This window comes from Vespula vulgaris, chromosome 8, assembly GCF_905475345.1.
Source record: "Vespula vulgaris chromosome 8, iyVesVulg1.1, whole genome shotgun sequence".
Taxonomy (NCBI): Eukaryota; Metazoa; Arthropoda; class Insecta; order Hymenoptera; family Vespidae; genus Vespula; species Vespula vulgaris.
This window is the reverse complement of record NC_066593.1, coordinates 8,157,274-8,183,195: the sequence shown is the minus strand read 5'-3', so window position 1 is coordinate 8,183,195 and position 25,922 is coordinate 8,157,274. Positions and strand designations below refer to the sequence as shown.

At 28.1% G+C, this 25,922-nt stretch overlaps 5 protein-coding genes across 25 annotated transcripts in view; 3 read left to right on the top strand and 2 right to left on the bottom strand.

Moving 5' to 3' along the window:
- LOC127065656 (structural maintenance of chromosomes protein 1A-like) lies at positions 1-5,706 on the bottom strand. The gene is made up of 20 exons (XM_050998310.1): positions 5,385-5,706; positions 5,155-5,275; positions 4,945-5,041; positions 4,695-4,873; positions 4,468-4,606; positions 3,908-4,372; positions 3,365-3,793; positions 3,066-3,289; positions 2,812-2,980; positions 2,619-2,741; positions 2,423-2,554; positions 2,287-2,352; positions 2,064-2,221; positions 1,896-1,993; positions 1,466-1,770; positions 1,100-1,354; positions 803-982; positions 547-725; positions 270-447; positions 1-135 (listed from the first exon to the last, which is right to left on the bottom strand). The coding sequence occupies exons 1-20, from the start codon at positions 5,494-5,496 to the stop codon at positions 61-63; spliced, it is 3,684 nt and encodes a 1,227-aa protein (XP_050854267.1). The 5' UTR covers positions 5,497-5,706; the 3' UTR covers positions 1-60.
- Positions 5,707-6,213: 507 nt separating this feature from the next.
- On the top strand, positions 6,214-9,802 carry LOC127065658 (origin recognition complex subunit 1). 4 transcript variants are annotated; one of them, XM_050998315.1, is made up of 8 exons: positions 6,214-6,426; positions 6,742-6,888; positions 6,958-7,313; positions 7,391-8,224; positions 8,339-8,618; positions 8,771-9,036; positions 9,130-9,374; positions 9,449-9,802. In XM_050998315.1, exons 3-8 carry the CDS (start codon positions 7,033-7,035, stop codon positions 9,640-9,642), a joined length of 2,100 nt encoding a protein of 699 aa, XP_050854272.1. In that variant the 5' UTR covers positions 6,214-6,426; positions 6,742-6,888; positions 6,958-7,032; the 3' UTR covers positions 9,643-9,802. The 4 variants fall into 4 exon arrangements, with proteins under 4 accessions (XP_050854272.1, XP_050854271.1, XP_050854270.1 ...); XM_050998314.1 differs by having other exon boundaries at positions 6,227-6,426; positions 7,394-8,224; positions 9,130-9,413; positions 9,476-9,802; XM_050998313.1 differs by having other exon boundaries at positions 6,230-6,364; positions 9,130-9,413; positions 9,476-9,801.
- A 101-nt stretch (positions 9,803-9,903) lies between these two features.
- LOC127065678 (uncharacterized) lies at positions 9,904-10,867 on the top strand. Its single transcript, XM_050998398.1, has 2 exons — positions 9,904-10,322; positions 10,431-10,867. Exons 1-2 carry the CDS (start codon positions 10,079-10,081, stop codon positions 10,778-10,780), a joined length of 594 nt encoding a protein of 197 aa, XP_050854355.1. The 5' UTR covers positions 9,904-10,078; the 3' UTR covers positions 10,781-10,867.
- Positions 10,868-11,044: 177 nt separating this feature from the next.
- LOC127065681 (guanine nucleotide exchange factor MSS4) lies at positions 11,045-12,032 on the top strand. The gene is made up of 2 exons (XM_050998402.1): positions 11,045-11,323; positions 11,443-12,032. Exons 1-2 carry the CDS (start codon positions 11,195-11,197, stop codon positions 11,674-11,676), a joined length of 363 nt encoding a protein of 120 aa, XP_050854359.1. The 5' UTR covers positions 11,045-11,194; the 3' UTR covers positions 11,677-12,032.
- A 261-nt stretch (positions 12,033-12,293) lies between these two features.
- LOC127065664 (glutamate-gated chloride channel) overlaps positions 12,294-25,922 on the bottom strand; it is a 99,941-nt gene continuing 86,312 nt past the window's right edge. For 6 of the 18 annotated variants that reach the window (XM_050998346.1, XM_050998351.1, XM_050998355.1 and 3 more), the window contains 2 exons: positions 19,448-19,564; positions 12,294-18,881 (listed from right to left, as the gene is read on the bottom strand). In XM_050998346.1, coding sequence (XP_050854303.1) covers positions 18,750-18,881; positions 19,448-19,564 — 249 coding nt within the window. In that variant the 3' untranslated portion in view covers positions 12,294-18,749. Of the gene's footprint in view, positions 18,882-19,447; positions 20,897-25,922 lie in introns of those variants that run through there. The other 12 variants (XM_050998349.1, XM_050998352.1, XM_050998354.1 and 9 more) reach the window with 4 other exon arrangements.

The window sequence follows — 25,922 nt, the reverse complement described above, 5'->3', positions numbered from 1 at the left end:
GTTCGTGCAATAATCTCTTTAGTTTATTACGATGATCGTAAAAGTATTGAGTTATATCATTTAATTATTTGGTTTTGACCCATACGATTCAAATGATAACAGGAATACACTGCTTTCTACTAACTCTTGTTCTTGCTGTAACGCAAACAAAATATGTATATATATTATATAAAATTTATATTAGAGGGAATCTATAATTATCTATAATAGAAAATAAAATAAAGAAAATAGAGAAAATATACGAAAGAAAAATGTTTATAAAATATTACTCTGGCAGTGACTCCAATAAAACCATCAGCATTAACAAATAATTCTTTTTTTAAAGATATTGTTATGAAATGCATTAAATCAAGATTGGATCGAATAAAATTAACAACATTTACTATATTAATTTTATCTAATGCTGCATCTATTTCATCCAAGATAATAAATGGTGCAGCTTCATATCTAAAATAGAAACCAATAAATATTATATTTCAACACATTGCAAATAATTAGTAAATATTATGTATATTTAATTTGATCTTATAATAAGATAAACTGTACCTGTGTATTGCAAATAATAAAGTTAGAATAGCAAGTACTTGCTCACCCCCTGAAAGACTTGATAAAAAATGAAAACGTTTTCCTGGTACAATGCAACTGTAATTTATATCATCTAAATATGGTTCTTCTGGATTATATGGAACAAGAGTAGCTTGAGCAGACATATTATTAAGTAAATACTGTAAGAGTAATATAATTAAAAAAAAAAGGGATTTAAAGATACAGATAAAATAAATGAGTTACTTTATATTTTTACTTTATAAATATAATCTATATGAAAAGTAAGATAGTCAAAGCATTTCATGAATCTGCTAATTCTTTCTTCTTTGACTCTTGTAAATTTGTTTCTTGCAATATGAGCAGTATTGCGTGTATCTTTTAGAGTCTTATTGATTGCATCTAATTTTTTACATATTAATTCCAAGTTTTCACCTGCCTGTATAATAATTAACTAATTGTTTATAATCAAGAAATAATTGTTTACAATCGAATAATATTATCTTATCAAACGATATTATTGCTATTTTTATAAATATTACATATGAATTTTTACCTTTAAATTTGGTGCTGGTATTGAATCCAATTTATTTTGTATCGTACTAATATTTTTTAATAGATGAGTTTTAACATTATCAAATTGATCCCCATTAATTATTTGTAATTCATACAATAGAAATGAAAAATTTATCTTTGAGAAAATACCATCTTCACTTTGTTCTGTATTTGAACTTGAAGTATTTATTGAAGATACCCATGGAGAATTATTTAAGGTATTTTGATGTGACATAGGAATTATTATATCTTCCATCTGATGCAAATGAGTAAAAGATACTTAAATAAAATTTCATACAGTTTTGTAGGCTAGTAATACATATTTATTGGTATTTATGAAAAAATTAATTTGCAAAAGCAATTTAACCTGACAACTTTTAAATATATTATTCATTTCTATTTTTTTTTGTTTAATTTTTACTTCAATTATTGTACGTTCTCTTCTTGTTTCTAAAATTAATTTAGCAATAATACCAATTTGATGTCTGCATTGTGCAACTTCGTTTTTCATTTTAATTACTTCTGTCTTTATATTTGTATGGATATGTCTTAATTCTTTTAATTCATCTTTCTGTTTATCAACAGTATCTGTAATCGCAGATTCTTCTTCAAGTGCTATTTTTAATTGCTCTTCAGCAGCTTGAACAGCAATTTCATATTTTTCTATTTCATCTATAATAATGTGTACATACACATATTAAAAATATATATATAAAAATATAATGTATTATGTGCTACATTTAACAATATATTTAACAATTATAATAGTATATAATACTAGTGAAATAATATATTACCTTTTGTATTATAATGTTTTTCAAAATCTAATGCATTTTTTATACGATTATATTGGTTTTCTAATTCACACTCTCTTTTTTTTTGTTCCCCGTATATTCTATGAAAGATATTTTATAAAATATATAATATTATACATTTAATATAAAATAATGTAATAACAAATATACCTCAGTCTGCCTTTTTCATATATACGAATATTGGCAATATTAATACTTCTACAAAAAACAGAAAAAATTCTATCTTCCACATTGCATATTTGATTTTCAATATCCTGAATTTTATTATATCTTTTATTTATGATTTTCTCAATTGATTCTATATTATTCTATAAAGATAATATATACATATAGTTAATATATAATTAACTAGTAAAATATATTAAATACTCACGAATATTGATATTAGTTGATGATCTATATTTTTAATTTCTTGCTTAAAATCAACTATTTGTTTTTTCTAGAAATAGATATATTATATAAATCAAATATTGAAAAAAATCGTTAATATATTCGTATAGGACACTTACAATATTGTCTACATCGATACGACTGTATTTTAATTTGTTGGTGAGACTTAAAATTTCGGAGTTCATTGTATTCAGTTCAGATTGTTTCCTAATACATTTTGAAGCCTCCTTAATTTTTTCTATTAACGCTACCTAAAATTATTGTTATTAAAATCAAAATTGCTATTTATATAATTACTATAAAAAAATAAGAAACCTTTCGTAATTTCATTTCTTGTATTTGCTTATCTTTCCATATTGCAGATTTGGCTGATAAGTCAAAAGACCCTCCAGAGATGATACCTGATTTCTGGTAATAACTTCCATCAAGTGCAACACACTATTATATAGTAAAAAATATGTTTATGCTTATTAGAGTATAATAAGTGTATAGTTTATAAGCAACTCACTGTATATCTGTCATTCAAATGACTTTCATATGCAACTTTTCGAGCATCTTCTGATGTCTCGCATACAAGAGTATTTTTGGTCACAAATGAGATAGCATTAGAAATTTCTTTAGGAAAGTATTCAATTACATCATACAAGAACTGCACAGTTTTTGGATATATCATATCACTGTAAATACATTCACAGTTGAACATTTTGTGATTTAAAATTTTTATTTCAACATTGTTCATATATATTTTTTACAAGATGATACCTTAAATTGTTCTTTAGTTGATCATTAAATGGTTGAATCTTTAACGAATCAAGGGGTAAAAATGTTTCCACACTTATTTGTTGTCGTTTTAAATATTCAATGCATTGCTTTGCCACTTTTTCTGTTTTGACAATGATTGCATCTTTGTATTTCCAAAGTACTTTGGTTACAGCAATGTTATATCGTTCATGAATTGGTTTACATAAGGTAAATAAGCGGCCATACTAAAAATATAAAATGCATGGTTATAGAAAAAAAAGATTGTGATCTTGTATTGAACTAATGATTTAAAAAATTACCACTTCTGGGAACAGATCTTTTAAAATTGTAATTGTATTTAATTTTTGGTATTCTCTTGAAACTGTGAATTTATCTATTGTAATGTCATTTAGTTTATTTGTAATTTTATCAAGTTCCACTTTCATTTCCTCTATTGCAATCTTATTTTGTGTTATGTCAGTTTCAAGATTATGTTCCATATTTTTTTGATCTGTTAAAGTAACTTCAGTTTTTATTACATACTGTTCTAATCGTTCCAGTCGCTTTTCTGTTTCCTTTAACATAAATTGTAATTTTTTCTTTTTATCTTCTACTTCAATTTTTTTCCGTTTTTCATTATCAAGTTTATTTTGATCGTTCTCTTGGTCATGTCTAAGAACATTTAGATTTTTTGTAAATTTTACGCACTCTCGTTGCACTGTACCTTTTAAAAGGTAATATTCTTTCACCTTTACCAAAAAAAAAAAAAATAAATAAATATGTATATTAAATTAAAATTTAATATTAAGTTAAAAAAGACATAATTACGATAATATTTTTTAAATGTAAATATTATATAATACTTGTGCATTGTCCAGTTCCATGTTGCTTCCTTGTGATTCAAGTTCACTTGAAACACTTTGTGTTAAATTCATTTTTAATACCTCTATTTTAGTCAATTCTTTTTGTAAATCTTTCATAGTTTTATTATGGACTTCATCTGCAAGATGTGCTTTAGTTAAAGATGTACGAATAAATGGAATCTTTTTTTGTAAATGAGAAATTTTTTCCTTTGCGGCAACCAATTGCGTAGTTTGATGAGTCTCTTGTAGATCCATTGTTATCAAATTATTTTCCATCATTGTTTCTTGATTTATTACTTCGAAATATTTTTTCTTTTTCTGTTCCAATATAATTTCTGCACTTTTTTTCTCATCATCATATTTATTCATTTTGGATATATTGTCATTCCAAAGTAATTTTAAATCACCAAGTTCTCTTCTTATATGAAACAATCTGAATAATTGTAACTCTGTTTTTTTATCATGCTAAAAATGTTTTAAATATAAGATAAAAAATATAAGTCAAAATATGAAATATTGTTTAAAGTATGATAAAAATAAATGATAACGATTCAACATACATATTCCTCTTGTAATAGATTATATTCCTCTGCTTCCTGTTGTTGTATTAAAAGACGTTTCTTTTCAGTTAAGAGACACTTTTTCTTTTGAATTATATGTCGAAGATCTAAATCAATCTCATGCATTTCGTTTTTTAATCTGTGAAAGTAAACACATTATTTAATATTTTTTATAGCTTACAATAATCAAGTAATTTATGTGTTAGAAAAGTTTTTTGTTATATTACCTTTCGTATTCTGATTTTAGCTCAGCAGATTTGCTAATTTCATCAAACATAATAGAAATTTCTTTAGGACTTGTTATGCACATCGCTTCAATGTTTCCTTGAAATACTAAGAAACTTTTACTTTTTATATTAAGCCCAAGCGAAGCTAGTTTGTGTTTATAAAATTCAACTTTAACAACCTAAACATTTTATAATATTTATGAGTCAATTTTTATTTACATAAAAAAAAACCTTTTTTATTAATATATACCTGATTATTTATCTTATATATATTGGAAGAATTATGAATACCACGGGTAAATTCTTTACTTCTACCTTCTATTTCAAATATAACTGTTACATGTGCACTACAATTAATAATAATAATACTTTCAATTAGAACGAATAAAACAAAAGAAATAATAGTGATGTCATAAAAACGAAATAAAAAAATAAACAAAGCAAATATTAAATAGAACACCTATGTGTCATTAACGTCCCATCAGATTTTTTCGAAATAAGATCATTTAATCGACTAACACGTAAACTACTAATTTTCTCTCCCATTACGAAACTAATCGCATCCATGATATTAGATTTTCCTAAAAATATATCAAACATATTTATTTTTACAAATATTTTATGAATTCATAAAAGAAATGAGAATATATAAATAATTAAAAAAATGTATATATATATATATATATTTACCGGCACCATTTGGTCCTATAATCGTAGTGAAAGGCTGAAATGGACCAATAATTACTTCGCCGCAAAATGATTTAAAATTATAAAGTATTATCTTTTGTAGATGTACGCGCATTGTAAATTCTTTTGATAAAATTAATTAAGAAGAATATTTAAATATATTTACGCCACAAGTAATTTTGAATAGTAACAGTTTTTCATACGGTTTTCTACATGAATGCAATTTCAAAACTGTAAATGTGCGTGCGTGTGCATTTATATACTACTAGCATCAAATGTGATACGTAAAAATTTTATAGATGGAATTTATTTTATTTAAGTATTATTAATAATTAGATTTTTTTTAATGTAATTAATTATACAAAGTTAAATTTTATGTTTGAATTAAATTAAAAGTATTAATGAAATAAATTAATTTTACATAAATTGTAAAAGGATAAAGAAAAAGGCTAAATAGAAATCCACATCTATAGCTATAATAAATATATAAATATATAAATATATAAATATATAAATATATAAATATATAAATATAAATATATATATTTTTTGTATTATAGTTTTAAAATATTGTGATAATAAAGTGCGTGGAATATAAGACATTAGGGTATGGATATATGTATGGTGACTGAAATTACATGGGGACGGAAGTTTATAAATTACAAAGGGAAATAAGAAAAAATATATTCATACTATTTTTATCATTTATATGAATTTAATTTTAATATAATTTTTTTATATAAAATAATGTAATTTTTTATATAAATTTATTTATATAATATATATTTATATAAGATATTATATAAAAGAATAAATATACATATATATATATTTATAATATTTCGTTATTAATATATATATATATAATTATTTATAACATCATATTGTGGAAAAAAATGATTTTATTAAAAAAATTGTAAATAATGAACTTGCATTTGACATTTGAGTCACTGGATTTTTCAGCTTATTAAGGCGGGAAAGAGGTAGAACTTATTCAGTAGTATAACATTTATGGGGACAGTCATACGCATTACAAGAAAGAAAGGTTACGTTAGTTTTTGTTGATTTTTGTATCGTGAATCATATTGTGTCATATTTTGTAATTTATAAAAAAATATATTATAAATATTAGATATTGTAAACATATATATCAAATGTATATACTTGTTTATATATAATTTATCAAAATAAAAAAAAAATTTATTTGGATAAAAAGATCTTAACATTTAGATATGTACTATGGAAAACATTAGTCAGGAAGGCAAATTTTTTAATTATTTTAATTTTTCGAATATTATATTTCGTAATATGTTGTAATATTTATTTTTAAAGCAGTGATAATAATATGATATTTTTATAGATACAAGACCAAAGGATTCATCAGATCAAACTTCAGAAGATAAAGACACACAGAATACTGTAACTTTTAAAAGAAAAAGACTGGATAGTGGTGAAGAAAGTTCTCAATCTTCCGATGAATCCTTATCTCCTGAAGTTAAATATAATGGTAATAATTTTTACATTATAACTATTTTAAATAACGTAGTATTAATTTAATCTAAAGGTATTTTTATAGGTCCTCCTGTAAGATATAAACTTTGTTATAAAAACGGACATTCTGAGATTGTTAAAGATCTTTGCATATTACACGATGAATCCAAATCTAACTAAGTGTTCTGACAATGAAATATATAAATTATTAATGTCTAATATAGAAAGTAAAATACCTATAATCAAATTACAAAGGATTTCAGTTAATGAATTATTAAAATATAACCAAGATGAAAATGAACATTCTTCTGACTCTGAGAAATTATTTGAGTCTAAAAATTCATTATTGAAGAGTATGTCCATCAAGAAATCAAAGAATTCATTAAAAATTAAATTGAGACGTTCTACAGAGCACAGCAATTATAAAATTGATAATGAGAGGTAAGAATAAATTATATCTATCTATTTACTAATTTATTTTATTTTCTTTGAAGTATTTATATTAACATTTTTTCTAGTAGAAGGAAAATTACAAAAAATATAAAAGAAAACAATGATCCAGTAGAATCACCACGTAGAACGGAAAGAATTCGTAATCAACCTAAAAGATTTAGTGAACATGAATGGCATATGTCTCCTATTTTAAATTCTTTAAGATCTAGAAGAACTATTAATTATAATGAAAAGTTTATGTATGGTAATACAATTAAAAAACATAATAGACATACATTCTCGAAGAATATTGAAGATAGTAATGATAAAAAACATAGAATAACACAAAAACGATTATCAAAAGTATCAAATAATAACGAAGAAAATAGAAAATGTGTTGATGATATTCAGTTCCATAATATTGTAGAAACACCTAAGAAAGCAGTCAAACGTATTTCTCGTACAACATTTATAAATCTAACAGATGAAAACTCAGATGACAGTGAAGATGCTTTATTATTGACAAAAAAAAATAGACAATCTGCTAGAAATATATTAGAAAATGAAAAAAGTAAAGATAATAAGCATGAAGAAATTGATGACTTATGCGATGGCATTATGGCAATGTCAAAGAATCTTCTAACACCAAAAAAGAAAAATAATAAACAGGAGCAGGAAGAATCTAAAAATATGAAAAACAATATAAGGACACCTAAATCATCTGTTTCGATAAAATATAATAACTTGACACCATTCATGGAAAAAAGAGCTTCATTATTAGTAAAACCATCAACACCTTTACAACAGAGTAGATCTAAACTACATGTGAGTGTTGTACCAAAGTCACTACCTTGCAGAGAAGAGGAATTTAATAATATCTTCACGTTTTTAGAAGGAAAATTAATGGATAAATGTGGAGGGTATGTTGATAATAGACTATTGTAAAGTATTGAGAGAGGGAGAGAGAGAGAGAGAGAGAAAGAGATTTGTATTTTTATATAGATAAAATGTTTTTAATATTTGTTTATATATAGATGCATTTACATAAGTGGAGTGCCTGGAACAGGTAAAACTGCTACTGTAAATGAAGTAATACGTTGTTTAAAAAAATCAGTGGCAAAGGGAAAACTGGATGATTTTGATTTTTTTGAAATTAATGGTATGAAGTTAACAGAACCAAGACAAGCTTATGTGCAAATTTGGAGGCAGATGGGTGGTAACACTTGTACATGGGAAAAAGCATATCGTGAACTTGAAAAGAAATTTATTGGTAAAAATTCTAAAAGATCAATGACTTTGTTACTTGTGGATGAGGTAAATTATACTTAAATTCATTCAATTATAATTATTGAATTATTAATATATTTAGAATTTGCTTCGTTAAGTTATATAAATATGTGTTATTTTTTCTTTTATTTCATTTAGACAATTCTTTTCTCTTATTTTTTTATTTTTTGTAAATATAGCTTGATCTTTTGTGCACGAAACGACAAGATGTAGTATATAATTTATTAGATTGGCCTACAAAAACAAATGCACAATTAGTAGTTATTACCATAGCTAATACTATGGATTTGCCTGAAAGAGTATTTATGGGTCGTGTTACTTCACGATTAGGTCTCACACGATTAACGTTTCAACCGTATAATCATAAACAATTACAAGAAATAGTATTAACTAGACTTAAGGATTCAGATGCATTTAGAAGTGAAGCCATACAATTAGTTGCACGGTAAATAATAAATATTCATTCATATTTTTTAGGATTTAAAATTAATTATTTATATTAATTATTTATAACTTTATCCATTCTCTATCACTGTAGGAAAGTATCTGCTGTTTCTGGAGATGCTCGCAGAGCTTTAGATATATGTCGACGTGCTACTGAAATTGCAGAACTCCATGAAAGAGAAAAAGTTATTATGGAAGATGTAAATGAAGCTCTATCAGAAATGATAGAAAGCTCTAAAGTTCAAGCAATAAAACATTGTTCACAAATGGAGCAAATGTTCTTGCAAGCCGTATCTGCGGAAGTAACTCGAACTGGTATTGAAGAAGCATGTTTTAAAAGTATATATAATCAACTTCGTTCCATGTGCTGTTTCGAAGGTTTGTATTTTAAATTATTAATGACATAACAAAAGATTTATCTGTATATTTTATATTTGTAGGTATCAAGATACCTACGTTAACAGAAATATTAGCTATATGTGGAAGATTGGAAGCTAGTAGATTGTTAATACGTGACAGTGTACGGATGGATATACATCAAAGAATTTTATTAAATGTATCAGCGGATGATATTCATTTTGCATTACAACCAATTGATTTTAATTAAGAACTTGTGCTTGACTTGTTTAGTTATTTAAATTCTTCATGACTGTGAATGTAAAAGTGCTGTTATATTGACATGTGCCTTATTTTTTAATACAGTAAATATTTTGTAACTGTTTTGAACCTATTTATACAAGATTTTATAAATAAGATAAATAATAATAAATTACAAATAAGAAACAAAATTTTTGAAATTATTACATACGTATATGTGCCTGAATTACTGTAGATTACTTATAGTGTACTTATATAGATTTATATTAATAGAAATGAATTGCATAATATGTTCTGCCTCTATAAGTAATCACTTTTTCATATAATATACATAATTCATGTGCTTTAAAAATTTTGTGCAACAAATATATGATTTTGTATTAATTATTCGTTTATATATATACATTCTGTGTTATAATTTTATTTTATAATTTTATATGTGAGAGATGGATATTGAAGAAAATGTTGAAGAAATTATTCTTCGATTACATAATGACTGTAACTGGAAAGATATTGTAAATTTAGCTTCCGTTATTGACACTTCCAAAAACAGTAGATTATTTTGGGTATTTCCAACTTTGGATGATTTAAGTTGGATAACTGAAGTGATTAAGAAGAATAAAATATCAGGAGTAATCAGCATAGGTTGCGGTTGTGGCTTAATCGAATGGTTATTGCAAAATTACTCTGGTGAGTATTTACATAGCATAGTAATTTTGAATTAGCATAGTAATTTGAAGATAGACAAATTCATTTATAAAAACTATATAGATATTAAATTCATCTTGCATTTTTTAGGTTTAAATATTATTGGTATAGAACTGGATAGTTCGTGGTGGCACAGTAAATATGCCCCCCCATTATTTCTTGAAAATATTGTTTTTATTAATGAAAAGAAAGGGAAAGATCTTTCTGTACCAAAAGATTATGCACTTTTTTTCTGCTACTTTAATAATGGAGAAGCATTTTGTAATTATATAGCTAATTATGAAGGAAGTATAATATTCGTCATTGGACCTGCGGAGGGCCAAGAACGTTCTACAGATCCTCTACCATTCGATGAGAAATTTGCGAAGTACAATTGGAAGTTACTTACGAAAAGACCAATTATGAATTTTAAAGATTACATTGTTGTGTATACTAGATAATATTGTGTTTGTTTAATTATTTGTTACCGTTAGAAAAAGAAATATATATATATAATCTCTTTAATACTATAAATAGATTATTTTTATTTTATACAGTTTATTCGTTATATTGGATAGTGAAATATCAATGTTATAAATATTATAAAATTTCAATAATTATTTGTTGGTTCTTAAAATTATCATCAAGAGATATATCGAAATGATATTATCGATTTGCGATTATCGATAGTTGCTAAAGATGAGTGACTATTAGAGACAACTTTATTGGTTATAGGTTATAGTTTTTCAATCCGAAGTTTTTGAGTTAAAATTGGGATATTATTTTATTGCAGCATTCTTTTAATTGTACCAATGATAATATAATAATAAAGTGACTGTTCGTTCTATTCATTAATTTATCGTAGAAATCCAGTTATGTCGACGAATGAAGATAGTATAAATACCAAAACAAATACAGATGGAAAGAATAAAGAAACAGTATTTTGCACTTTCTGCCCGTCCAAGATACTTAATGTAGGAGCAGCTACTTTTGTTATAATGGAGGTAAAGCTTCTATAAATTATTTTATGATATAAATTGAGCGTAAATTTTATTTATTAGTAAATTTTAATAAAAGATTAGATGAGTATAGACTATATATTAAAACATGTAATCATTTTTAGTTTGCGCTACCATACATACATTCCAAAGGAGAAGGCGAAGGCAATCAACAAGAAACTATCACAGAATATTGGTTAATTGAAGATATGTACACATTTGAAAATATCGGAGTATCTCATACAGTAGGAAATATAAAATACTTAGCTTGTGCGGATTGTGAAAGAGGTCCAGTAGGTTGGCATGATTTAGCTACGAAAAAATCCTACATAGCTTTATCTAGAGTTAAGCACGAATAATTAATTTGTAAGTGTGACTTTTATAATTTTATAAACAATTACAAAAGAAAAGTATTCGTTGGCCTATAGAAAATGTGAATTTGTAAAAGAATATTTACCAAAGACAATGATGATCGATTATTTAAATTAATTAAAAGCATCTATTGTGGAAAAGGAAAAGAATATAAATATGTATATATACACATATATACGTATATACATTTATGCAGGTATATATAATATTATCGTTGTCTTTATATATGAATGCAAGTAAAGTGGATAGGAATTATAAGATTGTATAAAGTAAAAAGATATTAAATTTTTGTTTTGTATGTAAATTTTCAAAATAAAAGTACATTTTAAATGAAAGTAATATTTATAGTTGCAAAAAAAAGGTTTATGTACTCTTACCTTCCATCTAAACAGATGGTTCAATATCAAAGGATATATATACACACATATGTATACGCGCACGCGCGCGTGTGTGTATACGTACATACATACGTACGTACGTACGTACGTATATATATATATGTATGTATGTATGTATGATACATGTATGTGTACATATATGTTGTTTGTGTGTACTTTTCAAGGATGCTTAGACGTTTGGATTGGTCTAGGCATAAAACACGTCGCTAGTTTAATCGACATTTTAATATTTAATCACGTTACAAACACAGCCGATAAATCAGATAATTAATCGTTACGATCATAATAAGTTTACAGTGATCAATAAACCCGCTTACGATTAAGAATCACTTGTCAATGTTCATATAATATGTATGCATTCGCGTTCGAATCAGTATAATCTTTAATATTAATCGTGATTTAATTGTGTCTCCTTCATATGTGTGTCATTGTTTCTTTCTCTTGTAACTTCTTTTCTCTATTTATTATTTCTTTTTTCTTTCTTTTTTTCTTCTTTATTTTTCTTTTATTCTTTTACGCTTATTACGCGTGTGCGTTATCCTACGCGCGTATCGCGGGAGGAGAAAACTAATGTTTAAGAATTGTTTATTTTTCTTTCTTTTCTAATTTGCCTTAAGTATTGCAAAAATAATCGTGCGCTCTTTCACGCTGTTATCGGCTCTTAAACATCACAGCTTTATCTACCGCAGACTGTTACGAATTAATATATCCGTTTCTTTTTCATTACGCGTATCCCTTAACAATGCAAGTGTTTAAATATACGTGCTATATATAAGTGCTCATTAGTTATAATTAATAACGTTAATTTGCGATAACGGCTCTGTGTGTATATGTGTATGTATCTCTGTGTATTTATATGTGTATGTGTATAATATGTATATGTGTATATTAGTTGTGTATATGCACACACATGTCCCTAATCGCCGTATAAATTTTAGGCAATACAATGATAATAACAATAACAATAACAATTATGAATAATAATAACAAGAATAATTGTTATAAGGTAATAATGTTTTTGTTATCGTTATTAGAGTATCGAAAAACGAAAAATAATAACAAATAGTAATAAGAGCGATTAAAAGTTTGTGTTTTTTTTTGTTTTTCTTCTCTCTCTCTCTCTCTCTCTCTCTCTCTTTCTGTCTCTTTCTGTCTGTCTCTCTCTTTCTCTCTCTCTCTCTTTTCCTTCTTTTATATCACATAATAAGTTATAATAAGGCTTATCTTTATACAAATTCATTATCCCGCTCTTTTCGACACTACGATTCGCGCTTTGACTTGATTTTATTTTATTTCTCGTTTCTTTTTTCTGTTTTTTTTTCTTTTTTTTTTATGATCACACATTATATACATATTTATAAATGTTCAGCTTCCATTTTTCCTTCTGTCTTTTTTTATTTTTTTTTTATCATCAACAGAACAAATAAAAAAGAAGCGGCATTATTATTATTATTATTATTATTATTATTATTATTATTTTAATTAGATGTAAATGAAATTGTTCGGTATAATGAATAAAAAAAAATTAGATTATTGTAAAATTTGTTGTTCCTCGATCGGCGACTTAGAATAATTTGAGAGATAATATCTTAAGAGGAATGAAAAATAAGAGAGTAATACCTCTCGATTTTTTTCTCGATATTATTATTCGTTTTTTCTTTTTTTCTTTTTTCTTTCTTTCTTTCTTTCTTTCTTTTTTTTTTTTTTTTTTAATCGTAAACACGAATATTATCGATGTTTGACACAACAGACACAGTTAAAGCCGTGATATTATTTTACGAGAGATTTCGGTGCTTCGCGATGGGATACTAACACTTTTGTTATTTTTTTTCTTTTTTTTTATATAAATCTTTTACTTTTGAGCATAATTATCTAAAATTAGTAACAAACGATTTTTCTTTTTTAGTTTTTTTTTTTTATATATATATATATATAATAAGTAGGCGTACGGCACTTGCATAAGCACACAAATTACGCATATTCGCGGTTGACTTTTTTTTGCATGATATTTAATGAGTGCAACTAACTATGAGAATAAGAACGCCATTGTGAAGTTAGCGTTTGATTTACTGGCATCTCGAGAAGAAAAAAAAGAACGAATTTGATTTTATACAGATTCGTAATTCTTTTCGTTTAATTTCTTATCCGTTGAGAAAAACGATATTTTCTTCATTCATAGGGCCAATTTTAAATATTAAAGAACTAATGTAATCTTTGATAAGATGCGCGGGACTTTTAAAAAACAAATAACGTTAGGAATTTTCTTAACGCAAAAATATGTGATAATGTTTCTTTTTTTTTATAGTGAATTAATTTAACGCTGGTAATCATTTATTTGAATACATTTAACGCAAAACTTTAGAATTATGTTAATTTAAAAACTTTGTTTTTCCTTAATGAGAGATGCTAGCAAAGTATAAATGCCAACTTCGCAAAGACAGTGAAGACTTCGTAGGATTATGTACTTTGGTCCGTGGAGCGTTTAAACGTTAGTAACATTAATTAATTAAACAACTAATTAGCGTTCCTATCACCTAGAGGTGTTCTTGTTTCATTCTTTTTCTTCAATTTTTTTTCTTTTCTTTCCATATAACCTACAACAACGTGAAGTTTATAAACGTAGATTAGGGTTGTCGTTTTACTCGACATTGCTGTTTGGTTTAAAGTATTTTCGTCTTATTTCATTGCAAAATATTGCTTCCCATTGTTGTTGCCGTGTTTTTTTACGCAATGCTTATCGTATTTTTTTCTTTTTTTTTTTTTTTTTGTTTAATCAGACATATTTCGGTCGCTTTGATATTTCTTGAAAAATTACGAATATTATTTAACACAGATTAATGCTTTCTTTTTTTTTTTTATTTCATATGGGAGTTGTAATATATCTAAATAATATTACATTATTACATACTCCCTCACAATTGCAAATTTTCGATTTTTACGCGTTGCACATTTCGGTGAAATCGTTTGACGTTGATCGTTTATCATCGGTTTCATAATTTCTTTCTCAACATTTTTTCTCTTTCTTTTTTTTTTCTTATTGTTTAACTCAGCGAAACTCTCGTTCTACGCAATATTCGTTGTGTTGATTTATAGCAATTTAAGTTTTAATTTTGTTCGCTCATTCGCGCTTGCTCGCGCGCGCGCGCACGCACCTCCGTATGACTTGTGTCATTTATCAGTGCCATTGTCGGTTGTTCTTTCGACCAGTCGAGTCAATACGAGTCATATTTTTTTTTGCTTTACTTTTCCTTTTTTTTCCTTTCCTTTCTTTCTCTTTTTTAATTTCATGTTTTCAAAGTTCCCACTATAAATATTTCGTTTGAATTTTTCAATCTGGGACTTAATACGTCTTCGAAGGAGTATTATTTTCAAAAGCTTAATTATTTATGAATGAGTAACGTTAGAATTTATACGGTATCGCTCGCGAAATAAAAGCACCTAAGAATTATCGAGATAATCCGCGCAGCTCTGCTTCGACATTTTTTTAAGAATTTTTAATATACTATAGGTACCGAGGCGAATTAATGTGTGTATGTGTATATATATATATATATATATATATCGATATTAAGCGATTAATATGAAAGGAGCAAATTAATCGACCAATCGATATTTTCGATCTTTTTTTGTTTCTTTTCTCTGTACGAGCGGTGGACCGCCATCTTTTTTCGATCGTCTCTTTTTTTCTCTCTTTCTGTACGTATTTATCTTATTCTTTTTATTTTCAACCAATACGTTATATAATTATATATATATATATATATATATATATATACACATCCACACATATATACATATCTATGAATTATTTATCTATTTACACGTAATGTATAAGATCTCTTATTAAGATTTACGAAAAACGAACAGATCACGAGGAAAGAAAAATTTTTCTTACTTTCTAATTTCCTGTCATTTAAATTTAGAAGATTTTCAGAAGCAAGAAAAACTTGTACGCAATCGTCGTATACCCTCGCGTGTTTTCTCACACGGAGCCGGTCATTGTTGATGATCCTCAATTACGTCCAATCATCATAATTATCATCATCGGCGCAGCGTATCATTTTTAAAACAATGAATCTGTGCTTCGAACTTAATTGTATCTGGCAGTGCTTAAAAATATACGTGTATATATATATATATGTATATATATACATGTATGTATGTACGTATGTGTATGTATGCACTGTGTGTGTGTGTATGTGTGTAGGTATGTATGTATGTATGATGTGGACGTTTGAGAAGGTATTTTCGAAATTTCGTAAAGCGATCAATATTAATGTAATACGAGAAAGTCACCGTAAGACTCCGAAAAAATTGAGATGGATGAAAAAAGCCGTTTTTTTTTCTTTATATAAATATTCCTACTATATCTTTTAAAAGCATATTCTCCTTTTTTGACCATCGAACGTTCAAATATCGCGCTACAACTCATCAAATTCTAACGTAGTAAGATTTTTTAATGTCAGTTTTAGAATGTAGATGGCAGGACCTGGTCGGTCGATTCATTAACATCCAGATTTAAAGGAAGGAAAAAAAGAAATAGTAGGTTAGAATTTGCGAGTTTCGCTTTAAACGAACGTCTTTCTTTTTTTTTCCTTCTTTCTTCTATATTCGTCATTTTCTTTTTTTCTCCCTTTTTTTTACGAACATCCTTTTATAAAAATTACAGTTGCTTAATTGCGACGTGCGCGCGCGTTCTTACTAGCATTATATTTCTATTTCTTTCTTTGTTTTTTCCTCTTTTTCTTTCTTTCCATCTCGTACAATTATCAAGCAAGTTTTACGATAATGATCGTTAATAACTCCCTTGAATGTTCCTTTTTTACTACGTGTCTTTTTTTCTTTTCACCTTTTTTCTTTTTTTACTCTTTCTTCTCGCTTGGTCTGTAGAGTATTATATATATATATATATATATATATATATATATATATACACATATATAGTATATATATTGCTCGCGATATTAGTAAAAATGGTATACGTGGTATAGAGCACATCATCATCGTTCGTTAATCATTCCGCCTGTAGTGTCGATAATGCTGGCAATAATATATAGTACGTAATAGTAGCGATAATGTAGCAATGGTAGTGATAGTAATAGTAATAGTAATAGTAATAATAATAAGTAATAGTAACAGTAATAGTAATAATAGTAAGTAATAGTAATAGTAATAATAGTAATAGTAACAGTGGTAATATTAATGGTAATAGTAATAATAATAATAATAATAACAATAACAATAACAATAATAATAATAATAATAATAATAATAATAATAATAATAATAATAATAATAATAGTAATAAATAATAATCATAATAATCATAATAATATCGATAGAGTATGCGTTAGGAGAAGTAGTCTCTGGCAAGGTTTATTTATATTTATAATATTATATATATATGTATATATCTTGTATAACGGCTCGGTCGAGAGCTTCTCGTTTGATAAGAGGAATCCTTTCGCCATTTTTTGTTTGTTCTCCATTTTTCTTCTCCATTATTTCTTTCGACATTTCTTCAACGATAAATAATTCTGTAGCACGCGGTATACGAGAGGACGATACTTATATATATTCGATAATTCGCTTGACGTTGGCGAACAACGAATATATATTTATTATTATATTTATATATATGTCTATATATTATTAATTATTTTACATCTTAATTCAATTTAATTCGTTCAATCTCTAGAGATAACAAGCACGTCGTTCGCTGCATCGAGGGGAGGCAATTACAGTCTATTTAAACGAGCTAGATTATTAAAAGAAGAAGAAAAAAAGAAGGAAAAGAAAAGGAGAGAAAAGAAAAGAAAATAAAAGAGAAAAGAAAAAGCTAGAAAGAAAGAAAGAAGCAGAAGAAGGAAGAGGAAGAAGAGAATGGATTATCCACACCGTCACCCGCAGATCACGTTTCTCCGGACGACGACGACAGAAGAGTGCTTTTAAGAGTGCTATCACAATATTGCGTATGTATGTGTTTCCTATGTTGTGTGTTTGTTCGTATTTATGTGTACGAGAGAGTGAAAAAGAAAGAGACAGAAAGAGAGAGAAAGAGAGAGAGAGTGAGAGAGGGGAAGAGAAAGAGGAAGAAGGAGGGAGAGTGGGAGGGAGAAAGAGATAGATAACAGCTTTCATCGATAGACACTTTCTTTTTCTTCTTTTTCTTTCTCCTCTTCCTCTCCTTCTCCCTTTTTCCTACCCCTCTACTTTCTCATCATTATCATTATTATTATCATTATCATTATCATTATCATCCTCCTTCTCCTCCTCTTTCTCTTCCTTTTCTTCCTCCTCCTCTTCTCCTCCTTCTCTACCTCATCTTACTCATCTTTCTTAATTCTTTTTTTTCAACCCTTCGTACCACTTTTTTTTCTTTTTTTCTTTTTTTTTCTTTCCATTTTCGATTTTCAATTCAGCCGGACACATGCTTACGAATACATGCTTGCTCATTCATCGAAAGGCTTCCTCCTGTTAAACGAGAGAGAGAGATGTCAACAACGATAAATTTCGTCGTCGTTTACATCGTAATCGTATCGTAATTGTAATCTTGATCATTGTCGGCATTATCTTCATCGTCGTTATTTTTTATGATCGAAGAATTGTCGATCACTTCGATCCTACGTCGTCAACAATCGTGTCCATTTCTGAATGCTGCTCTACGAGCTGCCCTTGTAATGGATGAAGAAGAACGTAAGGAACATGAAGTAGGCGACTGGAAAGGTGATCCTCGCTATCACATCGATCGTTTTAGCCACTCTGATCGGATGCGGTGGCTCTTTCTTTCGTATCTGTAAGATGGGAAACTACTTGTTTAGCATGTTCTATCCTTCGATCGGATATTTTATTGAGTGCTGGAAAGAGATTGAAGAGGGAAAAGATATTTCTGTTTTCTTCAGGTCGATAGATATTTTATCGGAGTTAACTTTTAAATATATTTGTTGTTCTTTTTATATTAAATAATATAAAATTAGATAATAATAATAATAATAATAATAATAGTAATAATAGTAATAATTGTAATAATTTTTATTATGTTGGTCAATTCAATATTATATGACATATACGCAAACATATATTTCGTATATTAGAATTTTATATTTTATATATATATTTTTTTATACTATAAGAATTCTATCAGATTATATTGTATGATAACAATTATATGATAACAATTGTAATGAAATGTTTTTTATTTTTATATTTTATACTATAAGAATTCTATCAGATTATATTATATGATAATAATTATATGATAACAATTGTAATGAAACGTTTTTTCTTTTTATACAAATTTGTCTTTTCATTCAGTTAGAATTCCAATAAAATTTTAAGATTTAAATAGACATGATCATACCTCAGCTGTACATCCATTGGTAGCCGTGTGTGTGCAGGGATTTGGGCCACAATTGGTACAAGTAACGATCTCGTTCGGTCCCGTTCCACCACCAGTTGGAGGTCCACCCTCTCGCTTCTTTTTACCCTGCGACAGGGTCTCCGTAGAAGAAAACTTATATTCTCATTGGCCGCAGCTCATTTACGTAAGCAACGATCCATCTTACTTCAACGATCTTTTTCCCTTCTCTCTCTTCTCTTTCTCGTTTCTTTTCTTGTTCTTTTTTTATTATTATTTTTTTAATTCACTCAGAAATTTTTATAAAAGAGTTTTGTCCGGAAATGACGCGAATTGCGAATTCGTCACGAGATCGATACCGAAACGAGATAATTGACTAGCTTTGTGAGTTCGGAAAAAATAAAGAGAGAGAGAGAGAGAGTGGGGGGAGGGAGTGGGAGGAAGGAACGAGGGGGGGGGGGGGACGTGAAGCTCTTTGATTAAGCGTTGAAAATACAAAAGAGCATTCGAAACTCTTCTTGAATTTAAAAGTTCGTTCGAGTGAATTCACACGAATGATTTAATCGAATGAATGGATCGTTGCTTTTTATTTTATATACGTATGTATGTATGTACACACGCGTATAAACGTATATATCGTATGAAATATTATTTGATTTGAGAGCAACGTATCTATGTATATATGTACATATGTAAATACATATTTGGCTTATATAGAAAGTTTATAAGAAACATAATTAAAAATTTGTAGAAATACACGTTTTTCTCGAAATAAAAATGTGAAAATAGTATGACGAAAATAGAAATGTGAAATTCATACATGTATACGTTTATACATATCTCTAGGAATGTTCTCGTGCCTTTGCGTATTATAATATTTGAATTACATGCCGTATATAACATCTACGTTGTACACCGTCACACATCGGACCTTTATATTATAGATATATTTTACATATATATATATTTTTTTTTCTTTTCAAAAATATTTCTCTTTTTTATTTGTCGAAACATTTGACATATAAAAATTTATCTCGACGGTGTATTTATTTCGACAAAAACTTCGAACGATCGAGAGTTAAATGAAATACCCTGTATATAACTAAAATATACATGGCACATATGCACACACACACACGCACACACTCGCACACACAAACACACGTGATGCGTATGTGTATGTATATTGTGCTATGTATCTCTATTTTCGCTCTGCATTTAGATCGAAGAATTTAATCACGAAATTTCCTGAATTCACAGCCGTTCTTTGACACCGCCGTTCGCGAAAATATTTCGCGTATCCAAGATCGTTCTCGTATCGGAGACCGCGCGGAAGTTCCGCATTGTCGACGCGTCTTCCCGCATCTTCTCGTTTCGTCCTTTTCGTCCTCTTTCTTGTTCTGGTCCGACGTGGACGTTCGTGTAACTTCATTGTGTGACGATTGTATATCTCTAAGAAAAAAAAAAAAGAAAAAAAAAGAAAGAAAAAAAAGAAGAAACAATACAAAAAAGTAAAGAAAAAAGAAAATATAAAAAAGAAATAAAAAATAAAAAATAAATCGAACAAAACTTGAAATATAATAAAGTAAAAAATACAAAATAAGGAAAAGTTCAATCGTTAAAAGAAAAGAAAATAAAAAGAGATCGTCGAATATACGATCTCGAAATTATTTCTTCGAATTATCGATCGATCGATGAAAAGATCGATCGATCGATCGACTAAATATTTCTTTTTCCTTTACACACACACATATATATATATACACACATATATATGTATGTATGTATGTATGTATGTATATATATATATATATATATATATATATATATATATATATATACATATTTCTTATAAAATTAGCGTAGGCTATCGATGATGAGAGTACACATGAGAAAGCATATGCATTTTTCGTGGTTTCTTGTCATTCTCCACTTTCCTTTGCTGATTTTTTTTGTTTTCTTGCTTCTATCATAGCTAAAACGCTACTAATCTTCATGATCATTGCTGTTACACTGTTGTCACTCTTATGCGTTAGCGGCGATCTCATTTTCGTTATTTTTCTAATTGTTTCTTTTTTTTTATTACTTCTTATTTTTTTTCTTTACTTTTTATTTAATTTTCTCGTCAATTTGGCAATAATCTAAAGGCGATGGTGGTTAACTGCCCAAAGCCAATGAGATGACGGTAAATACTAATGGTACGTTAGCGAAAAGAATAAAAAAAAAAAAAATAGAAAGAAGAGAAAAAAAGAAGAGAATACAATAAAAAAACAAAGACAAACGCGTTGTCTTTAATGAAACAGTGCGAATTTTCAAACGATTTTTATATCACCGAAACTGTTCGAAAATATTTCATCAAGCTTATGCTACATGTCAAGCTTTAGTCGGGTGGCCGCCGAAGAGGGGAGGGGTGAGTGGTGGGGATGAGAGGGACAATCCAATGGCAAAAAGCGAATATTTCGTATTACAGTTAAGGCGTGGTATGTATGTATATATATATATACATATATACATATACATATATACATATACATATATACACATACATACATAAATTATATGTAATATATATCATCGATTTTGCGATAAAATAAAATTAAAAAAAAATGAAGAATGAGATTATTTAGAAAAAGAAAAAAGACAAAAAAAGAAAGTTGATTTTAGTGAACAAATAAACGAAAAAAATCATGTTAATTAACGCGGTTACTCTCGTTTAAGTGTTCTCGTTGTTCGATTTTGCGATTAATCCTGTCGATCGAGATTTATAATAATGATTCGAAGATCGATGTGAATCGTGATGTGAATGCAAAAAGCGTGCTTACCTTACGTGTAAGATATGCGAACATGCGAACTTTTCTCAAGCTGTTCTTACTATGCAAACGATGCATAAAAATAGGGAAAAGATAGAATACAAAAATTTCTTGAAATAGTAGGAATAAACAATAACAAAAAGAAAATAGAGAAATAAAAGGCAAGGATATACATACATATATACATATATACATATATCGATGTGAGAGGTCATAATCACGACGTTTTTTATTTTGATTTTCTTTCGTTATCATTGACTATTATCATCAATTTCTCGTTTGTCTCTATCGATTGATTAGAATGAAGAAAGACAGACAGAGAGAGAGAGAGAGAGAGAGAGAGAGAGAGAGAGAGAATGAAAAACAAAGATAGATATAGATAGACAGAGATAAATGAATAAACAGATAGCTAGATAGACAAAGATAGATGGATAAATAGATAGCTACATAGATAGAGATAGATAGAGATAAATAGAGATAAAGAGGGGGAGAGAGAGAGAGAGAGAGAGAGAGAGAGATAGGTTTACAATTAATTAATACGAAACGTCGTGAGTATTAATTGCCACTGCGTGCACGATGTCTCGATATCGATACCTTCTCGAAATCCGACAGATTAAACATTAATTGTTGTTAAGGAAATTAAGTATATATCCTGTTGGTCGTGAAGGCACGTTAATGAGAGATTGGCAGAAGCTCGATCATGCTATAATACATATATACCTAGGCATAATTCATAAACGACGAAATCGAACTCTCGATGCGGTGCATGCAGATGCATAAACGATGTTATTTATGCGATTCATGCGTTTAGATACATACCGCATAGTAGAGAGAAAGAGAAGGAGAGAGAGAGAGAGAGAGAGAGAGAGAGAGAGAGAGAGAGATAAAAATACAGAGAGAAATATAGAGAGACATACTTACATGCATACGTGCATATACATATTTGCACATATGGATACGTATACACAGAAAAAAGAGAGAGAGAGAGAGAGAGAGAGAGAGTGAGAGTGAGGGAGAGAGAGAGAGAGAGAGAGAGAGAGAGAGAGAGAGAGATTATAATAGAATATAAAAGAAGGTAAGATATATAAAGCTACATATCTTTATCGATCGAATACACGATGCATACGAGAGGAGTAAGTTAAGGTTTATTGAGATTATTGGATTTACAAGGCGTCTTTTATTTATTTACTTATATATTTATATATTTATTTTTGTTCTTTCTTTTTCTCCAGATGTATTAGTATATGTTAGTGTGCGTGTTAGTATTATTTCCTTTTTCATTTTTTCTATGTCACCCCTTTTTTAAAGAAGCAGAGCTATCGATCTATACCATTTCTCTACGGATCGGTAGTTAGACAGAAATGGAGATGGAGAGAGAGAGAAAGCGAAAGCGAAAGCGAGAATGAGAAAGAGAGAAAGAGAGAAAGAGAGAGAGAGAGAGAGAGATTGAGAGACAGAGAGAGGGAGAGAGAGAGAGAGAGAAAGAGAGAGAAACGGTGAGCTGAGAAGGGAGAGAGTGATAAAAAAAGAAATTCAAAGACGGTCGATTGGCTGCTACGAAGAAAACTATAAAGACGAATATGTGTTACACGCTTTTACAAAATTTACATACGTATTTATGTATGTATGTACATACGTAAGAAGAATCCAAGCTCTGGTTTCTCCGATCGAATCCTTTATTTCTTTCACTCTTTCTTATTGTTTTTTCTTTCTATTTTTTCCTCCTACTGGAGGTGAGTCGATAAAAGTTCGTAGCTTTTTGACCTTTTACTCGATATTGACAGCAATACGTTTGAAAAACTTCTTTTGTGCTAGCTCGCTCGTTACCACAGATCGCGATATACCGTCGAGCAATAGCTCGAAATTCATTGTTCCATGTATAAATTCAATGTAATATTTACGTGTTATGATATATACATAGACGTATATATGCACATAAATTGGGACATATGATCTCGAATGTCGTGCATTATCTAATATATGATATTAAGTATGTATTTGTGTATATCATGTTTCCGCTAGTTCAGCAATTTACATTAAATATTGATTTTTATATTCGTATGTGATTATGTGTATATCTTTTTATATAATTTACATTATTGATATGATTACGACCTGTGTATTATCGATAGATATTTATATTCATGCATGTAGAAAAAAAATCTTCATTCGTACGTATGCGATATATGTGATCGTTTCTTGTATAGCTTTTAAGATATACATATCTGTTATTATTTCTTTATTTTATTTTATCTATATAGAAAATGTAATATAATGTACGATAATATATGTAAGATGAAACTGCGTCTTGTAAATCCAATGTATTTAATGTTGATATATATATATATATATATATATATATATATATATATATATGTGTGAGGAGAGAAAAGAAAGATTTTAATATTTAATATTTAATATTTAATATTAAAGAATTAAAATTATTTTATCAAATGAATTTATACTACACTACGTTTTTAATGCACTTGCACGCAGCGAAAGAGACAAGCGCGTGTTGCAATCAAAGGGTAAAAAGAAAAAGAAAATATCAGGCAATTGAAAGAAAGATATAATAGAATGAAATAGAAAAAGAAAGAGAGAGACAGAGAGAGAGAGAGAGAGAGAGAGATAGAGAAAGAAAAAGTAGATATGTATATAGAAAAAGAAGGATAAAATAGATGAGAGAAGGATAATAGTGAAGAGAGGAAAGAACCAAGTAGAAATACACGAGGATTGGTCCGACGTAAAAAGAAATACGTTCGTAGATCGGTAACTTTCATTGATGATATCTTCATACTTTTATTATCTTTTCGCGATCAAAGGTTTCGTGCGACGTCTCGGCTCTCTTTGTCGATTTTAAACATATTGTAAAATTATATACGAGATATATATGTATGTTATTTATGTATCTTATATATATATATATATATATATATATATATATATATATATATAATATGTATATAGTATCTATATATAATATATATAATATATATAATATAATATATATATATATGCACCATATATGGTGTCTTAAGAATATCGGAATTTTTTATTTCATATAAAACGCGTAATCGTAAAATCAATCGTAAGATTCAAACGAACGATTAGTCAAATTTCCTTTATTTTCTTCTTCATCTGTTTTTAAAATTTGTTGAAAATTATTTCGTGCGATTACATTTCCGGTTTAAAGTTGTTAGGAAGAGAATACGAGTTGAGGAATGAGGAAAGTAAATAGTGAAAAACAGAGAGAGAGAGAGAGAGAGAGAGAGAGAGAGAGAGAGAGAGAGAGAGAGAGAGAGAGAGAGAGAGTGAGAGAGAGAGAGAGAACGGAAGAAAGATAGAAAGAAACGAATGAAACAGAGGCTGACGCACGCTGGAATGATAACAAGAGAACAAGTGTCTGCGTACGTGTTTGTGTGAGCGTGTATGTTGGTTAGTTGTCCTTTAGGACGCGGTTGGGACTTCGCACGTTATATTTAATCCTTTTTAGAAGCATTTTCCCGTTTTAATTTTTTTTTTTCTTTTGGATTCTATATTATATTATATTATTTTATTCTTTATCTCTTTTTACTCCTTTATAATTTTATAGAGAAGAGAGCAGAAGGGAAGAGTTTCGTTCAGATTCAATCTTGACTGCCCTCACCACATGTTCAAACTTAACGACC

Coding starts and splice junctions, on each gene's coding strand:
- LOC127065656 (XM_050998310.1), bottom strand. CDS start 5,496: ATGCGCGTACATCTACAAAAGATAATACTTTATAATTTTAAATCATTT. Junction 5,042..5,154: donor GGGACGTTAATGACACATAG/GTGTTCTATTTA, acceptor TATTAATTGTAG/TGCACATGTAACAGTTATAT. Junction 3,290..3,364: donor AAGATCTGTTCCCAGAAGTG/GTAATTTTTTAA, acceptor TTATATTTTTAG/TATGGCCGCTTATTTACCTT.
- LOC127065658 (XM_050998313.1), top strand. CDS start 7,033: ATGAATCCAAATCTAACTAAGTGTTCTGACAATGAAATATATAAATTA. Junction 9,037..9,129: donor GCCATACAATTAGTTGCACG/GTAAATAATAAA, acceptor CTATCACTGTAG/GAAAGTATCTGCTGTTTCTG. Junction 9,414..9,475: donor TTCCATGTGCTGTTTCGAAG/GTTTGTATTTTA, acceptor TTATATTTGTAG/GTATCAAGATACCTACGTTA.
- LOC127065678 (XM_050998398.1), top strand. CDS start 10,079: ATGGATATTGAAGAAAATGTTGAAGAAATTATTCTTCGATTACATAAT. Junction 10,323..10,430: donor GTTATTGCAAAATTACTCTG/GTGAGTATTTAC, acceptor TGCATTTTTTAG/GTTTAAATATTATTGGTATA.
- LOC127065681 (XM_050998402.1), top strand. CDS start 11,195: ATGTCGACGAATGAAGATAGTATAAATACCAAAACAAATACAGATGGA. Junction 11,324..11,442: donor CTACTTTTGTTATAATGGAG/GTAAAGCTTCTA, acceptor AATCATTTTTAG/TTTGCGCTACCATACATACA.